At 38.5% G+C, this 17325-nt stretch overlaps 2 protein-coding genes and 1 long non-coding RNA gene across 6 annotated transcripts; 2 read left to right on the top strand and 1 right to left on the bottom strand.

Moving 5' to 3' along the window:
* Nucleotides 1-210: 210 nt before the first annotated feature.
* On the top strand, nucleotides 211-12292 carry gyg1b (glycogenin 1b). 4 transcript variants are annotated; one of them, XM_026291880.2, is made up of 9 exons: nucleotides 211-313; nucleotides 3896-4031; nucleotides 4151-4325; nucleotides 4678-4840; nucleotides 5529-5564; nucleotides 9717-9843; nucleotides 10922-11144; nucleotides 11484-11522; nucleotides 11731-12292. In XM_026291880.2, the coding sequence occupies exons 1-9, from the start codon at nucleotides 307-309 to the stop codon at nucleotides 11878-11880; spliced, it is 1056 nt and encodes a 351-aa protein (XP_026147665.1). In that variant the 5' UTR covers nucleotides 211-306; the 3' UTR covers nucleotides 11881-12292. The 4 variants fall into 4 exon arrangements, with proteins under 4 accessions (XP_026147665.1, XP_026147666.1, XP_026147667.1 ...); XM_026291881.2 differs by lacking the exon at nucleotides 5529-5564; XM_026291882.2 differs by lacking the exon at nucleotides 11484-11522.
* A 99-nt stretch (nucleotides 12293-12391) lies between these two features.
* On the bottom strand, nucleotides 12392-14134 carry LOC113121416 (uncharacterized). Its single transcript, XR_003294724.2, has 3 exons — nucleotides 13999-14134; nucleotides 13042-13139; nucleotides 12392-12929 (listed from the first exon to the last, which is right to left on the bottom strand). It is a non-coding gene; the product is annotated as an uncharacterized LOC113121416 (long non-coding RNA).
* A 6-nt stretch (nucleotides 14135-14140) lies between these two features.
* On the top strand, nucleotides 14141-17170 carry bdh1 (3-hydroxybutyrate dehydrogenase, type 1). The gene is made up of 5 exons (XM_026291879.2): nucleotides 14141-14531; nucleotides 14874-14984; nucleotides 15186-15327; nucleotides 15437-15589; nucleotides 15769-17170. The coding sequence occupies exons 1-5, from the start codon at nucleotides 14319-14321 to the stop codon at nucleotides 16233-16235; spliced, it is 1086 nt and encodes a 361-aa protein (XP_026147664.1). The 5' UTR covers nucleotides 14141-14318; the 3' UTR covers nucleotides 16236-17170.
* Nucleotides 17171-17325: the final 155 nt, after the last annotated feature.

Raw genomic sequence — 17325 nt, 5'->3', positions numbered from 1 at the left:
TTTGGTTTGCAAAGGAGAAGGATGCAGAATAATGTCATGGGGAATATAAAGGTGCGTTTGAGTCCAGTCCGGTTTTTAGGAAGTTTGTTTTTGCGCTCTCCACCGCGTAACATGCCTGTGGAAAGTTGGACTCCCTGAGCTCCGGGGGTGTGGACACATCGAGAGCAGGTGGGTGTGTGGAGACCGTCACATGACGCTGCTTCCAGCCTGTCTCACACTGGTATAAAACCACCTCTGTGCATTCACTCAGTCCTCTTTCTGCACGAAAACTTTGCCGTGTCTTCAAGAGCGACTCCGTATTCAGTCATGTCTGGTATGTAACAGTTTTACTTCATAGACTAAAAGTGCGATACACGCGTGTAGTTAATATGAAGACTGAATTTGTCTTCATAGCTGCCTGCTCTGCATCTCAGTTGTTGGTTTAGACTGTGAATAATACCTGAGTGAACAAATGGTTTTCCTAACAACATCCTGTCCTCATCTTGTTTTACTGTTTGTTGTGACCTGGTAATGGTAATGCCATGATAACCCTGACCAGTAGTTAGTTATATTTTCAGATACAGCAGATAGAACCTTGGTCATGTAACTCAGGTTCATCTGGAAAGATGGCAGACTATATAAACGCTCAGCAGGCAAAACTCAACGTTCACCAATAATAATAAAAAGGAACAAACACAGAAGGAGGACAACATGAACACAAAGGAGAAAGAGAGACAGGGAGGAGGTTGAGACATCTGGAGGACACAAATCCAGATTCAGAACATCTGGAATCAGGGACTGAGAGAGAGAGAGGAAATCAGAGACTAAGTGAAAGTCATGACCTCTACAGGCACACATAGCTGAGCATCCTCAGGATGTTCCTTATTTCATATGAGAAAATACTGATGCAGGATTAATTGATATAGGAAAAACATTGTGTTTCAGATAAGTAAGATTATCCATGTGAGAGCCAAGCCTGAATTCGAACTTTGTCTTCCAGTCAGTGTAGGAGCATTACAGTAATCAGTGATATAAGTCACACTGAGATTGAGAAGCACACAGGTACAGTCTGAATCTATACAGTAGTTAGCAGAAGATCATTTACTACTTTTGGTAGTGTGGTTGCAGTGACAGGAAAGCTAATTAAAAAATTAAAAAACACCATGTTAAATCATTTTAAAAGCAATGGAGGGTTGGGAACTGGTCAGCAATTATTAGAGCCTGACCGATATATCGTTTTGCCGATTTTAATCGGCCGATATGCCGCAGATATTAACATTTTTTTTATGTATATATATTCTGTTTATGTATACTGTATTCTATATACAGTACCAGTCAAAAGTTTGGACACACAAATTGAAATGCCATTGCCTGTGCAAGTGTATGCAAACTTTTGACTGGTACTGTACTGTAATATACACATAAATAATATCGGCCGATATATATTGATATCAGATTTTTTTTTACTTCATAATATTGGTATCGACCTGGGGGGGTCAAATACCAGCATATCAGTTAGGCTCTAGTAATTATTAAGATGTTCTACAGGATTTTTCAACTGTGGTGCTGCTGTGTGTGCATCCATGTGTGCAGGCAATCAATCAATAAAATTGTGCTTGCAGTGTTTTTGAGAAAACATTAAATTTGTAAGCACAGGCCTTCGCTCCCAATGAGCATCAAATGACTCCAAAGTAGTGATTCATTTGTTTGTGCCTGTATGTGCAAGCAAAACAAAAACATTGGCTTCAGTTATGAATATTACACGACAGATAATTCAAATGTGTTAACTTATAATGAAGCACAGCTGTTTGTTTTTCTTGCACAAATGTGCAAAATACATACAAATGACACCACTTGGGTTATTTAGTTTTTAAGGGAGTGCTGACATGATTGACCTGTGCTTAAAGTTTAAATATTTGGTGTGCACACACGTGTCAAAATGAATTGAAATAGTTTTATGTTCAGGTATTCTGCACATATATGGACATGTCTGTCTATTTCCTGTTGCTGTTCTATAGTTGAGCTGACTGAAGAGATGGGTTCTACATTTGCAACATGGACATACTCCCTTTATTAGAACGTAATAGTAAAGTGCAATCTATGTGGGAACACTGCATCGAGAAATAGCACCACCTCCACTGGATGCATGATGGAAGAAAAACTACACTGTAGCATTTTAGACTGCCTATTCATATGTCTGCGGGTAGTTTGATGAAAGTAACACAAAAGTAGTGTAACACATTACAATTCAGAGACAGTAATATCACAATGTAACTAATTACTTTCATATAACATATGAAACATATAATATATAATGTATTACATTTTGGAAGTAGCTTGCCCAACAGTGCTTGTAACAATCACTTTGCAATGCACATACTAAAACATTGACTTTGTTTCTAAAAAACTCTAATTTAGTAGTTGTGTTACACAGTATTTCTGCTACCTTTGCCAAAGAAAGCTTAGCCGAGCTTAGTGTTGCTTTCTGTTGATGCCAGTTTAGACAAAGATAATGATAAAGAGAAAATCTGTTAAAGCAGAGACTAAGTATTGGTAGCAGTGTACCGGGGACGTAATATACAATCCAAATGGGATTCATGTTGGCTCACATGCTTGCAGTCACACAGACTCCCCAGCTGCCATGCCGATTTCATCATCTTAGTTTAAATGTCCTCTAACAAGCAAGTTATTGTTCTGAGTCATGGCTTGGCAGGGTGTTGACCAATTTTCCTTCCTGCCATGTGAGGTGGTGGTACAGAGTAGGCAACAGGCTGCAAATAAAATTCACTTTAATGAGACATAAAACCTGGGTACCTACTTCCCTGTAAAAACTGAGAAAAATATTATCATGAGGCCAGAACACACAGGTCCTGGAAATTGACATTGTTTTTTTATTTAACTTTGAGTATGTATTGATTACATTATATTAGCCACTTTCCAGATGCTATATCTTTAATTAGACATCAAAGGATCCATCTACAAATACCTATTCTGCTACATGAACCTTTAGTAGGAAAAAGATGTTACTGGTACACTTTGTGTTTGGTGTGAATCTTGTTTTGTCTCATCTCTGTAGATTGATGGAATAAACATGAAAGATGTGAAATTACACGACATTTAAAACGACATTTTCAGCACAGCTGCAGTATAGGTAAAACTTGATTTCCTACTCAAGAACTGGTGTAAACAATTCAGACAGAAAAGATTTTGATTTTTAAATAAATAATAGGTTTTTAATGTTTAGCTCAATACAAAGTCTTGGAATGTTTTAAACATCACAGATAAATTATAGTCTAAATATGTAATTTGAATTCACGTTTATTTAAAGCATAGTTCATATCAAGAGTCCCAACACCGAAAAAAATACATACAATGCAAAATTAAAATGTCAATAACATAGTAAGGTGAGGTGGAGCAGTGCCATGAAAAATATCTTATAAATTAATAGCATTTTAAAATCTGCTTGAAAACTGACAAAAAACTAGAGCATAATGAGTGTTAATATGTTCTAGTGTTTGTTCTAATTCTAACAGCTGTATTTTGGACCATCTGAAGGTTTTGAAGGAGGAATATCACAATACAGCACAGTACAATAATCTAGTTGGGAAGATATAAATGTGGGCATCCAAAGAAATAGAATTGTCAAAGGATAGACTCAGATTTTTAATGCTGATGTTTAAGTAATAACAGTTAAGTTTAATATTGAGACTAATGATAAGGAGTTCGGTTTTCTCACTGTTTAAGAGCAGGCATTTTGACATCCAGTGTTGAATAGCAGTAAAATTCCTCTGTACATTGTCTAGTCTGGAATAGCTTTCGCATTTCACTGCAATGTACAAATGACTATCATCGGCGTAACAGAAGAAAATAATTTGATAATTTTGTGATCCTTTAATCTCATGTCCTTCCTTTACAGATGAAGCTTTCGTGACATTGGTTACCAATGACAGCTATGCTCGGGGAGCCATGGTTTTGGGCTTGTCCCTCCGCAATCACAATACGTCCAAGAAGCTAGTGACGTTAATTGGTCCACAAGTGTCAGAGTCTTGCCAGTAAGAAACCTCGCTCCAGTGAAACATTTTTGAAACACACCCACGAGCACTCCTATCAAGTACTGCTATCCAGCTGAATTGTTGATACTGATCCATCTCATAGTATTGTGAACCACTAGGTCTGTGCTGGAGAGGATCTATGATGAGGTGAGACTGGTGGATGTGCTGGACAGTGGGGACACAGCACACCTGGCCATGATGAAGAGGCCTGAACTGGGCATCACCTTCACTAAACTACATTGCTGGACTCTGACACATTACTCCAAATGTGTTTTCATGGATGCAGACACATTGGTGAGACTAACTGAATATTTTTCTTTTTAGATAAGTAAGACTAACTTTACACCAAACCTGATGTCAAATTTATTCTAATTAAATTGCTCTAGTATACAGTGCGGTGAAGTAATATGGTAGTGGGGTACAGAGAATATACTAATAAGAATTTGATTCACTACTTTTGTTAGTGCAATTGCAGTGACAGGCCATAAAGGAAGATTGAAAAAGTTAAAAACATTATGTTAGATATATGGGCTGACAGCTGCTTAGACAACTCTTACTAGTAATTTTAAAAGTAATGAAAGGTTAGACTTTTCATTTATTTATTTATTTGTTACATGAAAAGACAAGTTGTGTCTCTCCATCCCAGGTGCTTTCAAATATAGATGAGCTGTTTGACAGAGAAGAGCTGTCAGCTGCTCCTGATCCTGGCTGGCCCGACTGCTTCAACTCCGGTGTGTTTGTTTTTCGTCCCTCAATGGAGACCTATGGCAAACTGCTTCAGTTTTGTACTGAACATGGCAGCTTTGATGGTAAGTCAAGAGGAACATTCTTATTAATGAGTGTAAGGGTTAGTGCACTTTTCCTCAAACAGACCAGGCTAGTGTTTTTTTTCCTAAGTTAACCTAAGCAAGGATAAGATATCATTCGCCTGGCTAGAGCTTCATATTTAATAGACAGATGAAAGTGTGAATCTTTAATTTAACACTTATAATTAAGGCAAATACTGTAAATGTATTTCCCAAAATACTTCAAAACATGAAATTCATTTATTAGCCATCCTTTGAACTTGAAATTATAATTATTGAAATTATAAATGATTTTTTCTGTAACTAATCATTTCTGAGTGCATTACCAAAATGGATTTAATATGTCATGAATTTTAGGTATTTCTGGTTTACCACCTGATTCAGTTTTGGTGTAATTTGTCTTTTTACAGTGATAGATGATCTAAGCTTGTTTATCTTCTGCTATAAGTAAGGCCTTTACTGAGCATGGTGTCATGGTCTGAACACAGGAGTACCTTGTGTTCAAACCATCTAGCGCTGCAGAGTTATTCTCAGGGGCTCACTGGGGTGGGGTGGAGGTTAAATTTGAGAGGCCCTTTTTTGCACAGAGCACTGGTTGACATTCATCGAGCCTTTTCCATTTCCATTTTCCTTTTCCAGGCATACTCTGATGTAACGGAATTGTATTTGATGTGTTTTGGCTCAATTTCAGGTTTACTTACCAGATCATCCTCTGAAAACATGATTGGTTTGTAGACTGCCATTGCTCCGACATACTAAATGTTTTAAACCTGTGCTTTCCAGAAAATGTTGCTGCTGTTTCATGAATATTACATGCAGTTCCTATTTCCATGTTCTTTTAAAAACACACAAGCCTGCTACAGTATACAATTAGATCACCTCAGGCAAGCTTCACATATGCTCAGCGCTCTCGTAAAGTGCCATGCTGAGCTACTATTCAACTAGCACCTTTCACATACTAGCAATACACGCATGTATACAATTTGAACACATCTCAGTGTCTTGAGTGTTACGAGAAAATTCATTAAGGTTACATCTGGAAATCTTGCTTAATTTTCCCAGGAAATATTTATTTAGTTTTTATTGAATAATTATTTTATTTTAATTTTATATTTTTATATCCAATATACTAATGTAATGTCAATGTCTGCATGCCTAATGGCATGCCAGTGAGTAATCCTGTCTTATTTATAGCCAGCAATGGTCTTTTCATGTGCACTGGGGCATGAGTTGAAGATGCTTTGACCTTTGGCATTTTCGTTTCACTCGTCTATTAGGTGTACATGATGTACATAGGCGCTGTTCTGTCTCTCTGCAGATCAGGGATGTTAGTGAAACATTGTTCAGGAAAGAAATTATTTTCTGTGGTTGAACCCTGAGGCTCTATCGCTGCATCTGTGCTTCTAGTGTTGTCTGCTGCCAAGACAAACTGGCAGAGTTGGATGCACATTCTTGCTGAGGTCTGCTCATCCCCTCCAAATGAAGACACTCAGACCCATATTAAGTTCTAAAATCCCCAGTGGAGGTTGTGGGTTCAGACAACAGCAGCTATGTGTGTTATTTTAAACTGCAGCAGCCTGCAGTTAGTTCTTTGCTTTTTAGGAACTATATATGAAAGTTTTGCACCAGAGTGAGTCCAGTTACTTTCTATACAACTAGTAAATAAGGCAATATACCAAGAATAGTCAATTAGGTCTTGTCATGTTTTTGTTTAACTTCAATACATAATGTTCTGGCTGGTCAGCTGCCAATTTAATGACATAAAATGTTCACTGAAAAAAAGATTTTGTAAAAGTTCGATTTGGTGCTGGTCCTATACTTAAAGTGTAACTGACCTACTTAACATCACATAAATCTCTGCACTCCAAACCATCCTGACTTATGTGTTTATGTAGGTTTTAGCCATGACAAGACCTGCCCCAGTTCTAAATTAGCCAAATCGACCCAGAGCGAGTGGCATGTTCAATCCTCCAATCAGGTCCAGAGGACCGTAGGCAACTCAAGTGCAAACTTTAAAATACGTGTTAACACAGAGGGCAATATTAATTCTCCTCAGCAGCACAGAGAGAGACAAAAAACATTTTAAATACTTGTGTCTAGTCGTATTATTTACAGATGACTTGTTGTTAATAAGGCTGGGTATTGTTTTTTTTGTTTTTTTTCTGGCATCGAATATGACACCAAAATGAATGAGTGATGACATGTGTTGAGACCTTACTTTAAGGTACAGAAAAATAAATAAAAATATATATTTAAATTAGAAACTGTCTGATTGAAAGAACAAGCAAAGATGACAATGAAGCTGACCAAACATTATTTGACAGTTTTTGTTTAAAAAAAAAAACAGCATTTTTCATGAACATTCAAGTCTTCTGAAATCTATGTAACAATATCTCATGTGGCAGTAAACTAGCATCTAACAGAGATATTTAATGCCTTTAAAAGACCTACATGTTTTTGGGGTTTTCCAGCCTATTAGTCTTTACTGCTTTATTTCTGTCTCAGTGTGCTGAGGGGTCAGTTTATCAAGTGAATTTGTATCATTCATCCATCATGTATACCTGCTTATTCCTAACCAGGGTCCCAGGGATCTGCTGGAGCCTATCCCAGCTCTCTTTGGGTGAAAGGCAGGGGTACACCCTGGACAGGTCCCCAGTCCATCACAGGGCCACATAGAGACAAACAACCTCACACACTCACACTCACTCCTATGGGCAATTTAGAGTCACCAATCAACCTGACATACATGTTTTTGGACTGTGGGAGGAAACTCCACACAGAAAGGCCCCTGATGGGTTTCAGATCCATCAGGGGCCTTTCTTGTTGTGAGGCAACAGTGCTAACCACCAAGCTGCCATGCTGCACAATTTGTATCATGATACAGAAATTATTATTTTTTTATGTTTATGCTTTTGATGCAGTGTCTTTACAGCATCCAGTTGTACTTCATCCAGTGTGACCATGGTCAGATGGGTCCCTGTTAGCTGACTGGCCTAGATTCTTCTAGAAGCAATATAATGTGTGAGCGCCCATCCACATCTTTCAGTTTCAGACCATTGTTCCCTGTTAAAACAGGGCCAGAAATTACTGATTACAGAATGTCTGTAAATTTTCAAGACACAAATTTATTAACATCTATGCATTTTTCCCAACATTCAAACATTATTTTCAAATGTTTGATTTATATATTATGCATTTAAAATATATTTTCAATGTGACGCCGTAGCCGTCATGAACTGCGGATGTGGCACACGCAAACGCTAACACAGATATATTAACAGACAGACATGCAAGTGCACATTCACACCACGTACACACAAACAGCCCAGGGAATCATCTACCATTTACCTTTTTATATTGTCCTGAGAAGTCTGTCACTGAGGGTGCACACTCCGCTTGGACACGGTGGTTTGTACGCATGTTTCGCGGTCTGTAGTCAAACCGAGCCATCTGACCTCCGATGTTTAAGAAAGCGCATGCGCGGGACATATGCGGGTGACGTCACCACAATAGGAATCCTTCTCCATTAAAACATTTATAAAGTCTTATACATACTTTGTCTGCAGTGGTTACCGGTTTGGGAGAAGAGCATGAATAAATCAGCATAACTCAGAGCTTTGGCTACACCTTCATGTTTTACTTTAAATAAACCTGTCACAGATGGTGGTAGCAGTGGGATTTGAACCCACAACTCAACTGGGATTTCAAATCCCATTTCAAATGTTCCAAATTCTGTCAATGATTTCGGTTCACACAGTGAATCACATGAAGCCCAGCAGTTTTTTTTTTTAAGGAACTCTCACTGACAAAACTCCTGACTGTTGAAAACACCACACTTAAATTGTGATTGCCCCCTTAGCAGGAAATCACTGTGGATATTACCGTCATGAGCTGTGTTTTCATTATCTCGACCAGCATCATCAGCACTCTGGTTACATTAATTTACTGAAGTTCTCTCAAGACATCAGTATCATTTCACTCTCTTAATTTTTGAGACATTCTTCATGAAGAATTCATTAAGAAATTAAATTATAGATGCTCACTTTCCCACAGTGCTTCCACTACACTTGTCAAATGAATATAAATTGCCATTTGAGGTGCAGCTCCACTATAACTAGACCATTAGTGAGACATGTTAGCATATTGCTCCATTAATTAACAATGGCATGAAGGATATGAGTGCATAAAGAACATGAACCGACAAGCATTGCCATCCGGTTAGACTTGGTTAATTGGTGACTCTCAATTGCCCATAGCTCTGAATGTGAGTGTGAGTGTTTCTGTGTCAGCCCTGTGATAGATTGGGGACCTGTAGCGAGTATATAAGAGTATAATCTGTCTGGCCTAGATATGATCATTAGGCTGTACTATTCGTTTAGCTTATCCTTTTTCATTGAAGCTTTCAGTCATGTCAGTCTATATTTTGCATCATGTCCTACCACTGTACCAATGCAAATACGTTAGTGGTGTTTATATTGTTGTTATTTGGAGGTTTCCTTTCCTGAAACACCACTTTATTTCTTAAACACCTTTCAAAGTGAATTTAAAACCCAGAATAAGTACCAGTTTAATTTTCACCCCATATTGTTAAACATATTAAAGCAAATGTGCTGTCTGAGATGTGGACCAGCTCTGTACTGCTGGATTGCATAAATAAATAAAATACAAAAACACAGATGTATCGATATAGTATATATTTAGTTTTATATAAAATTGTTTTCCCAGTCCATGCAGTGAGAGAGTTTAACCACATCTGATTTTTCTGAATCTGCAGAACTAAACACATTATTTTGTTTAGTACATTATTGTCGTTTGTTTGTTTATATACTGCCAGATTTAGCTATATATTTTTGAGCATTTTTCCCCTGATCTGTTCCAGGAGGAGACCAAGGTATTTTGAATGGATACTTCAGCAACTGGGCAACAGCTGATATATCAAAACACCTCCCCTTCATCTACAACCTCAGCAGCATAGCCATCTACACTTACCTTCCAGCATTCAAGCAGTAAGTGTCTGTCCACTAATGAAGTCGCATTTCTGACAAACACTGATTTTGTAGTTAGAAGTGTGATCATGTGTCATTTTTTTAAAGTCTTCGTGCTAATATAGTGCTGCATGACGAGTTGTGTTATAAGACAGCAGTGTGACTGAAGTCTTGCGTATGGATGCAAAGCTAAGGTGTAACCAGATATTCTATCACATGAACATGTAGCAAAGGTTTAGGTGACATGACATCAGGTTACCAGAGATGAGCAGCGAGAATCCAGTGGGTCTGCCCCAGCAGGCCTCAGCTCTGGGTTGAATATCCACCCTAAGCTTTCAACAGCTGAAACCTAACCTAAAATAGTGTGGCTTATTTAAAGACCTTTTATGTTACCCCTTGGGACTGGTCATTGTGCATTGCATGTTAAGCTCCCCCTCCCATCTCTCTGCTTCTCCATGTCTGAACGTCTGTCCTCTGAGAAACACAGTTCTTAGGATTGGCATTTTCTGGCAACTAGATCAGGACAACATCAGTGATAAACATGTACTTCGTTGTTGATACTTGTCAGAAGTAGTGCTTAGAGGGTTGGCAAACACTAGAAAACAAACCCCACAGGGCCAGATTTAGGTTTGTTTGTGTACACATGCAGTTTGCCAATACTAAGAAGGCATCTGCATCTGTATCTGTATAGGCTGTTCTTATAGACAGCATTTATAATATAGCAATCCAGTATCACAATAAAGAGATGAGTAATAAACTATTTTGCAACATCATCACAACTCTCTAAAATTTAAAATTACAATGTATTTTTTTTTTTTTTGGAAAGAGATTAGAAAAAATTCACAAATGACCAATGTACATCTTTTTTGCCTATACTTTGTTATTCTCTGAAATAAACAAAATGTCATGTGAAACCTGAAAAAGACCTTGGATTTCCCAGACATATTGCTTTAAATGTGGGACTACAATGTGGTATTAAATAATACATTTATATAATGCTTGTCACAAATTTTGGAGGAGACACTTCATAAAAACCTATTTCACTGTATCTAACCATATCAATCACCCACAACTGAATATTTTGAATTACTTATTTCAGATATGGTCACAATGCTAAGGTGGTCCATTTCTTAGGGAAGACCAAGCCATGGAGTTACACGTTTGACCCTAAAACCAAACAGCTCACAGGAAGTGTGCATGAGGCCACTGCACATCCTGCCTTCCTCCTGGACTGGTGGAACCTGTACACCAGCGCTGTGATGCCCATGCTGCAGGAGCAATATGGAGAGCAGCCTTTCCAGCCTTTATCTGATTGTGTTGAGGTAAATAACATATTTGTCTGTTTGGACCTATTTCAGGAATCAGTTTATTCACCAGATAATTATTCAGAGTTGTTAATTACAAATGTTCAAATACCATCAAATAATAATAATTCCAACCATCAAATAATGTGTATTTGCTACCAAAATGCAGCCATCACAGGATTAAACATTTACATGATTAGCTTGAAAAAAAAGGGTTGTGCAATATTTAAGCACATTGCTGTCATGTTATTGTTTCAATTGTTTTCAATAATTTACTTACATTTTCATGTTTTTTAAATATTTTGCTCCAATCTGGGATGATATGCTGTTTTCTGTCTTCCCATTTATCTCATAAAGTTCCAGTACAGTCACACTGTCACTTTTGAGAGTGGACAGGTATGGTGAAAAAGATTTGGCTTCTTTTAGACCTTAGTAATCATTAACAGTTTGCGTGCACCTGGTTCAATGCTGTTACTAGTATCAAAAGCTTCTGCTTGTGTTTGTTTGTGGCCATAAATATTGAAAAGGTGTATTTGTTGAAGCTTGTCATTTTCTGATTTCCTTTTCTTTATTTCATTATTTTGTATATATTTTTTCTGCTCAGCGTGAGAGCCTCTCTTCACATGCACAACCACTCCAACCCCAGCTGTCCTCAGAAGAACGGAAGGAAAAATGGGAGCAAGGCCAGGCCGACTACATGGGAATGGACTCATTCGACAATATCAAGAGAAAGCTTGATACTTTTCTTAAATAAGGAAGAAACAAAGGATGCTATCAACAGAGCACATGCAGTATAAGAAACTGTCACCACAGGTTGCATTTTCTGTCCTATCTTTTCAACTTGAATTAGTTTGGCCTCTCCCTTTAAAAGCACTACCACCTTTTTACTCCATAGACAGCACCATCTGACTGGAAAATGAAAAGTAAAATGTTATGGACGGCTTTCTCGTTATTCATTTTACCCTAAAAAGGGAAAGATTTTTCATATGCTTCTAACTCACTGCTGTTTTGATAGAAAGGAGACATCAACAAGAGTTAAACTGGACCTGTAATATCTGTTACTAACATTTGTCATCATTTACATGTACATTTTTTTGGTTTTTCCTTTTTTTTACTATGCAGCATTCTAGGAGTTTTGTGAGCACTGTCTTAGAAAAGGTTTAGGTCTCTTGCTTTTGAACAGAGCAGACTTTGAAATAAATAAAACATATGCATAGCATTTCTTAAGAACATAGTATGGTCATATAGACATGCATATGCAGTAGATCAGCAGTGTGTTAGCATTTGGCTCTCTATTGCCATCATCCTGTGTTCTTAACTAGCAGCTTTTCTGTAGGTCTTAAGGTTTTTAACAAAATGTTGACTGTACCACAAAGTCTTTTTGGAAATATTAAAACACAAAACATTTAGGATTTTTTCTTTTTGTTTGTTAATATCTGTGATATTGGCAAGATTGATGGTATTTGAAAAAAAAAAGTATTATTATTTGTCTTTGAGTGTTAAATTAGGTTGTGATTTAGAGGCATTTGGATCACCTCACATTTTACAGTGTATTCTAGGTTTTATTTTAAATTTGTTTGAAAATCAAAATCTGACATGTATTTACAAAAATATTCACACTTTCCTGTGGCAAAGTGCAGAAATACACACACACACTTGTGTATGCAAGTGTGTCCAATAATTCACACTAGCATGTGTATCAGACTGAACCAGAGATGACTTCAAGGATTTGATGCAGAGCACTTTTATTTTCTTTGATTTTCTGTGTAGCTGTATTGCCATATATGTCGTGTGGTTTCTGTTCTGTAATGAGAACAAAAACATTAGTTAATGTTAATATCAGAGCAATAGAAGTATGAACAGGAATAATGTCAGATTTGAATTAAATCAAACAGTGAAAATAAATCTCACTTACATGAACACACATAGCTCATGGCTGGAGCACTGCATCTGTTCTTTAGAAACAGTGTAAATAGATCAGCCACTCCGAGATCTGCTGCCACCACTCTCCACCTGAAAATACTGTTGTGGTCATATTTATTTTACACTTAGCCAGTGTTTCTACTTGTTCATAGGAAGTGAAAGATACTAGGTGGTTATCTCAGCATCTAGCTATAGAGAACGTCCAAAGGAACCTCCCAGCTGAGTTAGCTGCTAGAGGCAAACACAGGGAAAGTGTCCAGTGGCCAAAGTATTTGTACAGCTTCTGTGCCAAATACTGCTTTGTGGCTGCCCTCTGCCTTCAAGCGGACATGTTGCCCCACATATCAGTGCTGTCAAAGGTGTTTCAAAAAGCAGGTGTGAACTTTCTCTATGTGAAACAGCAGGTAAATTAAAAATGGATGTAGCTGAAGAATTTAGATTTGTAGATATTTGCATTATATGATCTATAATTCTCGTCTTTTTCCACATTTACAGGAAGTGCTGGTCACCCTTGCTACTCTTTGTGGCAAGTGAGACTCCACCCCTAGATCATTCCTCCCTTGCCTTCACCAAGACCTGGATAGGTGTCCATTGGATAATGGACTATCATGAAGACAGGTGGTAATCATAAAGAAAAAACAAACAAACAAAAAAAAACACCTGTGTTAAAAGGTGTTGCCCCCTTGTGGTTAAAACATTACATTACAGACACCATGAAAATTGCAGTCAAGGAGGTATTTGGTTGTAAACAATCACAAGACACACAGCACATAAAATGATCACACCTATCAATGATACATTTGTTTTTTAATCTCTCACTGGAGACATTTCAATGTAAATGTCATCTTGAAAAGTCAAAAATCAGTGAAAATAGTTTTGTGTTTAGCTGTTTGTAGACTCTTACAACAGCAGAGAACAATGAATAGGGTTCTCCGCATAAGTTCCTTACCATAACTTGGAGGCGAGAGGATTCACTCCTGATTATTTCCGGTTTAGATGCCTTGTCAAAGTCCGACAGGATTGTGTTTTCATAGAGTTGTGGATAAAAGGTGACGCAATCTATTAAATCACACAAACGCGCGCGCGGACACACACACGCGCAGACTAATAGCGGGAAGTGGAAGTCCTACAAAGAGGTTAACAAGGCAGCAAATGGACGCGAACAAACTCGGTTAACTTTTCACAGCTCATTTCACCCTCAGGTTATCGCCGTCTTCCGTTAAGTTGGGCGGACACCGGGCGTTAAAGTAAACACGGCACTCCGTCAAGATGGCCCCGCTCTCCGTGTTCCGAGTGGCGCTTCTGGTGTCGTTTTCGGTGTTTCTCACAGTCGTGCTGGGCTTTGGGCTCCCTGCCCTGCTCAACGCGGCGATGGCAATGTTGGGATTACCAGAGACGAGTGTCACCGAGTGCATTGTGGCGCTGTATTTACTCTTTGTGTTGTATGTTGCGACGCCACGAATTCCTAGAGGACTAGTGGAGGTAATGTCCCTGCCTGGACTGGTATCTCCGACAGGGACATTTATTACAGCCATAGTCTAATGTAGGTGTTAATGATAGTTGTATTTACGGCGACTGGTAGCTTGGGAAGTACACTTTACGTTTATAGGATTTACGGTACTTGAAATCAGGCTTTTCGTGTATAATATTCACGTTAATAGTATAAATTACTCTCTAATACATACATACATATGTGTATACACATATACATACATACAGTAGATACACTTGGATCTTTATATTTCTCGTTTTCTATATTTCTATACTGTAGCCTATTTCTGTTTCTGTGACAGACCCCTCGCTGTGTTCTGCTCCTCTCTGCAGGTGAAAGGGAAAGCTGTGTTTGTTACAGGTTGTGACAGTGGATTCGGTCATGCACTTGCTAAACATTTGCACAAGCTGGGCTTCACTGTGTTTGCTGGATGTCTTCTGAAGGTATGGATTAGACATGCTCTCAGGTGGCCATATAAATGCATTCCCAGATAAAAACTAATGCGACTGCACAAGAAAAGGCACTCCAATGAGTGAACTATCAAAAATGACCAAATCCACTCAAAAAATGAGATAGAATTGATTGTTTCATAATTCATTTTTAAAACTTTGAGAACATGAGTTGGAGAACTGTCACCATTGCAGGATAAGGGTGGAGAGGGTGCAAAGGAGCTGGAGGAATTTCATTCAGATCGCATGAAGGTAGTCCAGCTGGATGTGTGCAGCGACGATCAGGTGAACCGGGCTGTGGAATATATCAAAGACAATCTGGAAGACTCAGAAAGAGGTGAATAGTAATACTGCATCTGCACCCGTGTTCACTAACTTGGGATAAAAGAAGGTACTCATTCAGGGACTTGATCCTTTATCACTTTATCTCACTGTTCGTGACCCAGGTCTGTGGGCTGTGGTGAACAATGCAGGAGTGTCAACATTTGGAGAAGTGGAATTTACCTCCCTGGACACCTACAAACAGGTGTCAGAGGTCAATCTGTGGGGCACCGTTCGAGTCACTAAAGCTGTTCTGCCCTTCATCCGCAGGGCAAAAGGTAAGCTGCTGAAAAACACAGACCCTTAATTTAAGTTTTGTTTTATTGTTAGTGGTGCTGCAGGAACTGTAATTGTATCATCATGAACTATTCACAGAGCGATATCCTTAGAAACCTGGTTGAAGAAGAGTTTGTAAAATCTTGAGCACATTTGTGATGCCTTATGTCTCTGACTGCAGGCCGTGTTGTCAACCTGGCCAGCATGTATGGAAGGATGGGAAATGCCTTGCGGTCACCTTACTGTCTATCCAAGTATGGTGTGGAAGCGTTTTCTGATTGCCTTCGCTATGAGATGAAGGCCTGGGGAGTAAAAGTGTCCATAATTGAACCAGGGAACTTCATTGTGGCCACTGGCATCCTGACTCGTGACATTGTGGCCACCACCGCGAACAAGCTGTGGAATGAAGCACCCCCGGATGTGAAGGAGGATTATGGGAAAGCCCACTTTGAGCACCACATGGCTCTAATGCGCTCTTATTGCAACAGTGGACAGAAGGATGTGACCCCTGTTTTGAACGACATCACTGATGCTATCATGTCCAAACGTCCGTACACACGATACAGCCCTATAGAGCCTTACTACTGGATTCGAGTGCAGCTGATGACCCACCTGCCTGGTGCCATATCTGACTTAATCTATTTCTAAAAGAGAAGCTTCTCTTGTATTAGCTCCCTCAGTTTCACACTCAGATCACTGATAGCACTATATTTTTCAACTATACAGAACTACGCAGATCTACTACCCTGAAGAGCATCTCTGCTCTTTAGCACTTGAAATCATTTACCCATAAACTGTAAGTAAATTATTGCACTTTCTGTCGAGAACCATGACATCACCTATGTAGATGTATTCACACAAGTAGTAACTACTATGCTACTTTGTAAATCAGCAGGGCTATGACATACTCGTTGCTATAGACACTGCATCTTTAATGCTTGCTGTGATATCTTAAAAAATGTTGGTGTTTGTCCACTCATATATTTTTTCCCTAATATTTTTTATTTTTGCTTCATGGGTACCTTCTGGGGGCCTCCCATAGCATGAGGACCAAAGCTGGTAGTGCTCAAGAGGTCCCTGCTGTTCTGTTGTGGCTGATGCCGGAACAAACCAAGGTCAGCTTCTGTAAGACCATAGTGAAATTTGGCTCAACTGGCCTTGAAGTTACATAACAGCAACACAAGACCGCTTTGTGCCATATTCTTCATGAAGTCTTGCAGACTACTTTGACAGAAACATTTGAACAAAAACATTGCAAATGTCTCCAAGGGATGATAAATGCTATATCAAATAATGTGCACAAGTAGAGCATTTTATTTTTAAAGTATTATAACCAGAGAATGTTTTGTTTTTTTCAAGAATGCTTTGAAATAAAGGCACCAAAATGTGATTGTTTTAAAAATCTTGAGATTGGCCGTTGTGGTGCCAATAAATGTAATAATACAAATTGCCACCAGGTGGCACACAAATATTATGTTCTCTTGTCTTCATGCATGAGTCATGTCCTTTCTAGTAGATACTGTTGCAATTTAAGCTGAACTACATAAACACTGTAGCAAAAATAAAGCACAGAAAAAAACGTACTTATTATTCATATTGTTAGGACTTGCAGACAAATAGTTGGCCTAATCTGTCAAGCATTTTATCAGTTGTTGCATTGTGTCATTCCGTAAAAGTGTGCTTTTTAAGCAAACTTAACATGGGAGCATCAACAATTAACAATTCAGAGTATTAAAAC

Source organism: Mastacembelus armatus, chromosome 20 (genome assembly GCF_900324485.2).
Source record: "Mastacembelus armatus chromosome 20, fMasArm1.2, whole genome shotgun sequence".
Lineage (NCBI taxonomy): Eukaryota > Metazoa > Chordata > Actinopteri > Synbranchiformes > Mastacembelidae > Mastacembelus > Mastacembelus armatus.
This window is presented reverse-complemented; position numbering and strand designations above follow the sequence as displayed.

Coding starts and splice junctions, on each gene's coding strand:
- gyg1b (XM_026291880.2), top strand. Junction 4,032..4,150: donor CAAGTGTCAGAGTCTTGCCA/GTAAGAAACCTC, acceptor GTGAACCACTAG/GTCTGTGCTGGAGAGGATCT. Junction 4,326..4,677: donor TCATGGATGCAGACACATTG/GTGAGACTAACT, acceptor TCTCCATCCCAG/GTGCTTTCAAATATAGATGA.
- bdh1 (XM_026291879.2), top strand. CDS start 14,319: ATGGCCCCGCTCTCCGTGTTCCGAGTGGCGCTTCTGGTGTCGTTTTCG. Junction 14,532..14,873: donor TTCCTAGAGGACTAGTGGAG/GTAATGTCCCTG, acceptor TCCTCTCTGCAG/GTGAAAGGGAAAGCTGTGTT. Junction 15,328..15,436: donor TCTGGAAGACTCAGAAAGAG/GTGAATAGTAAT, acceptor TTCGTGACCCAG/GTCTGTGGGCTGTGGTGAAC.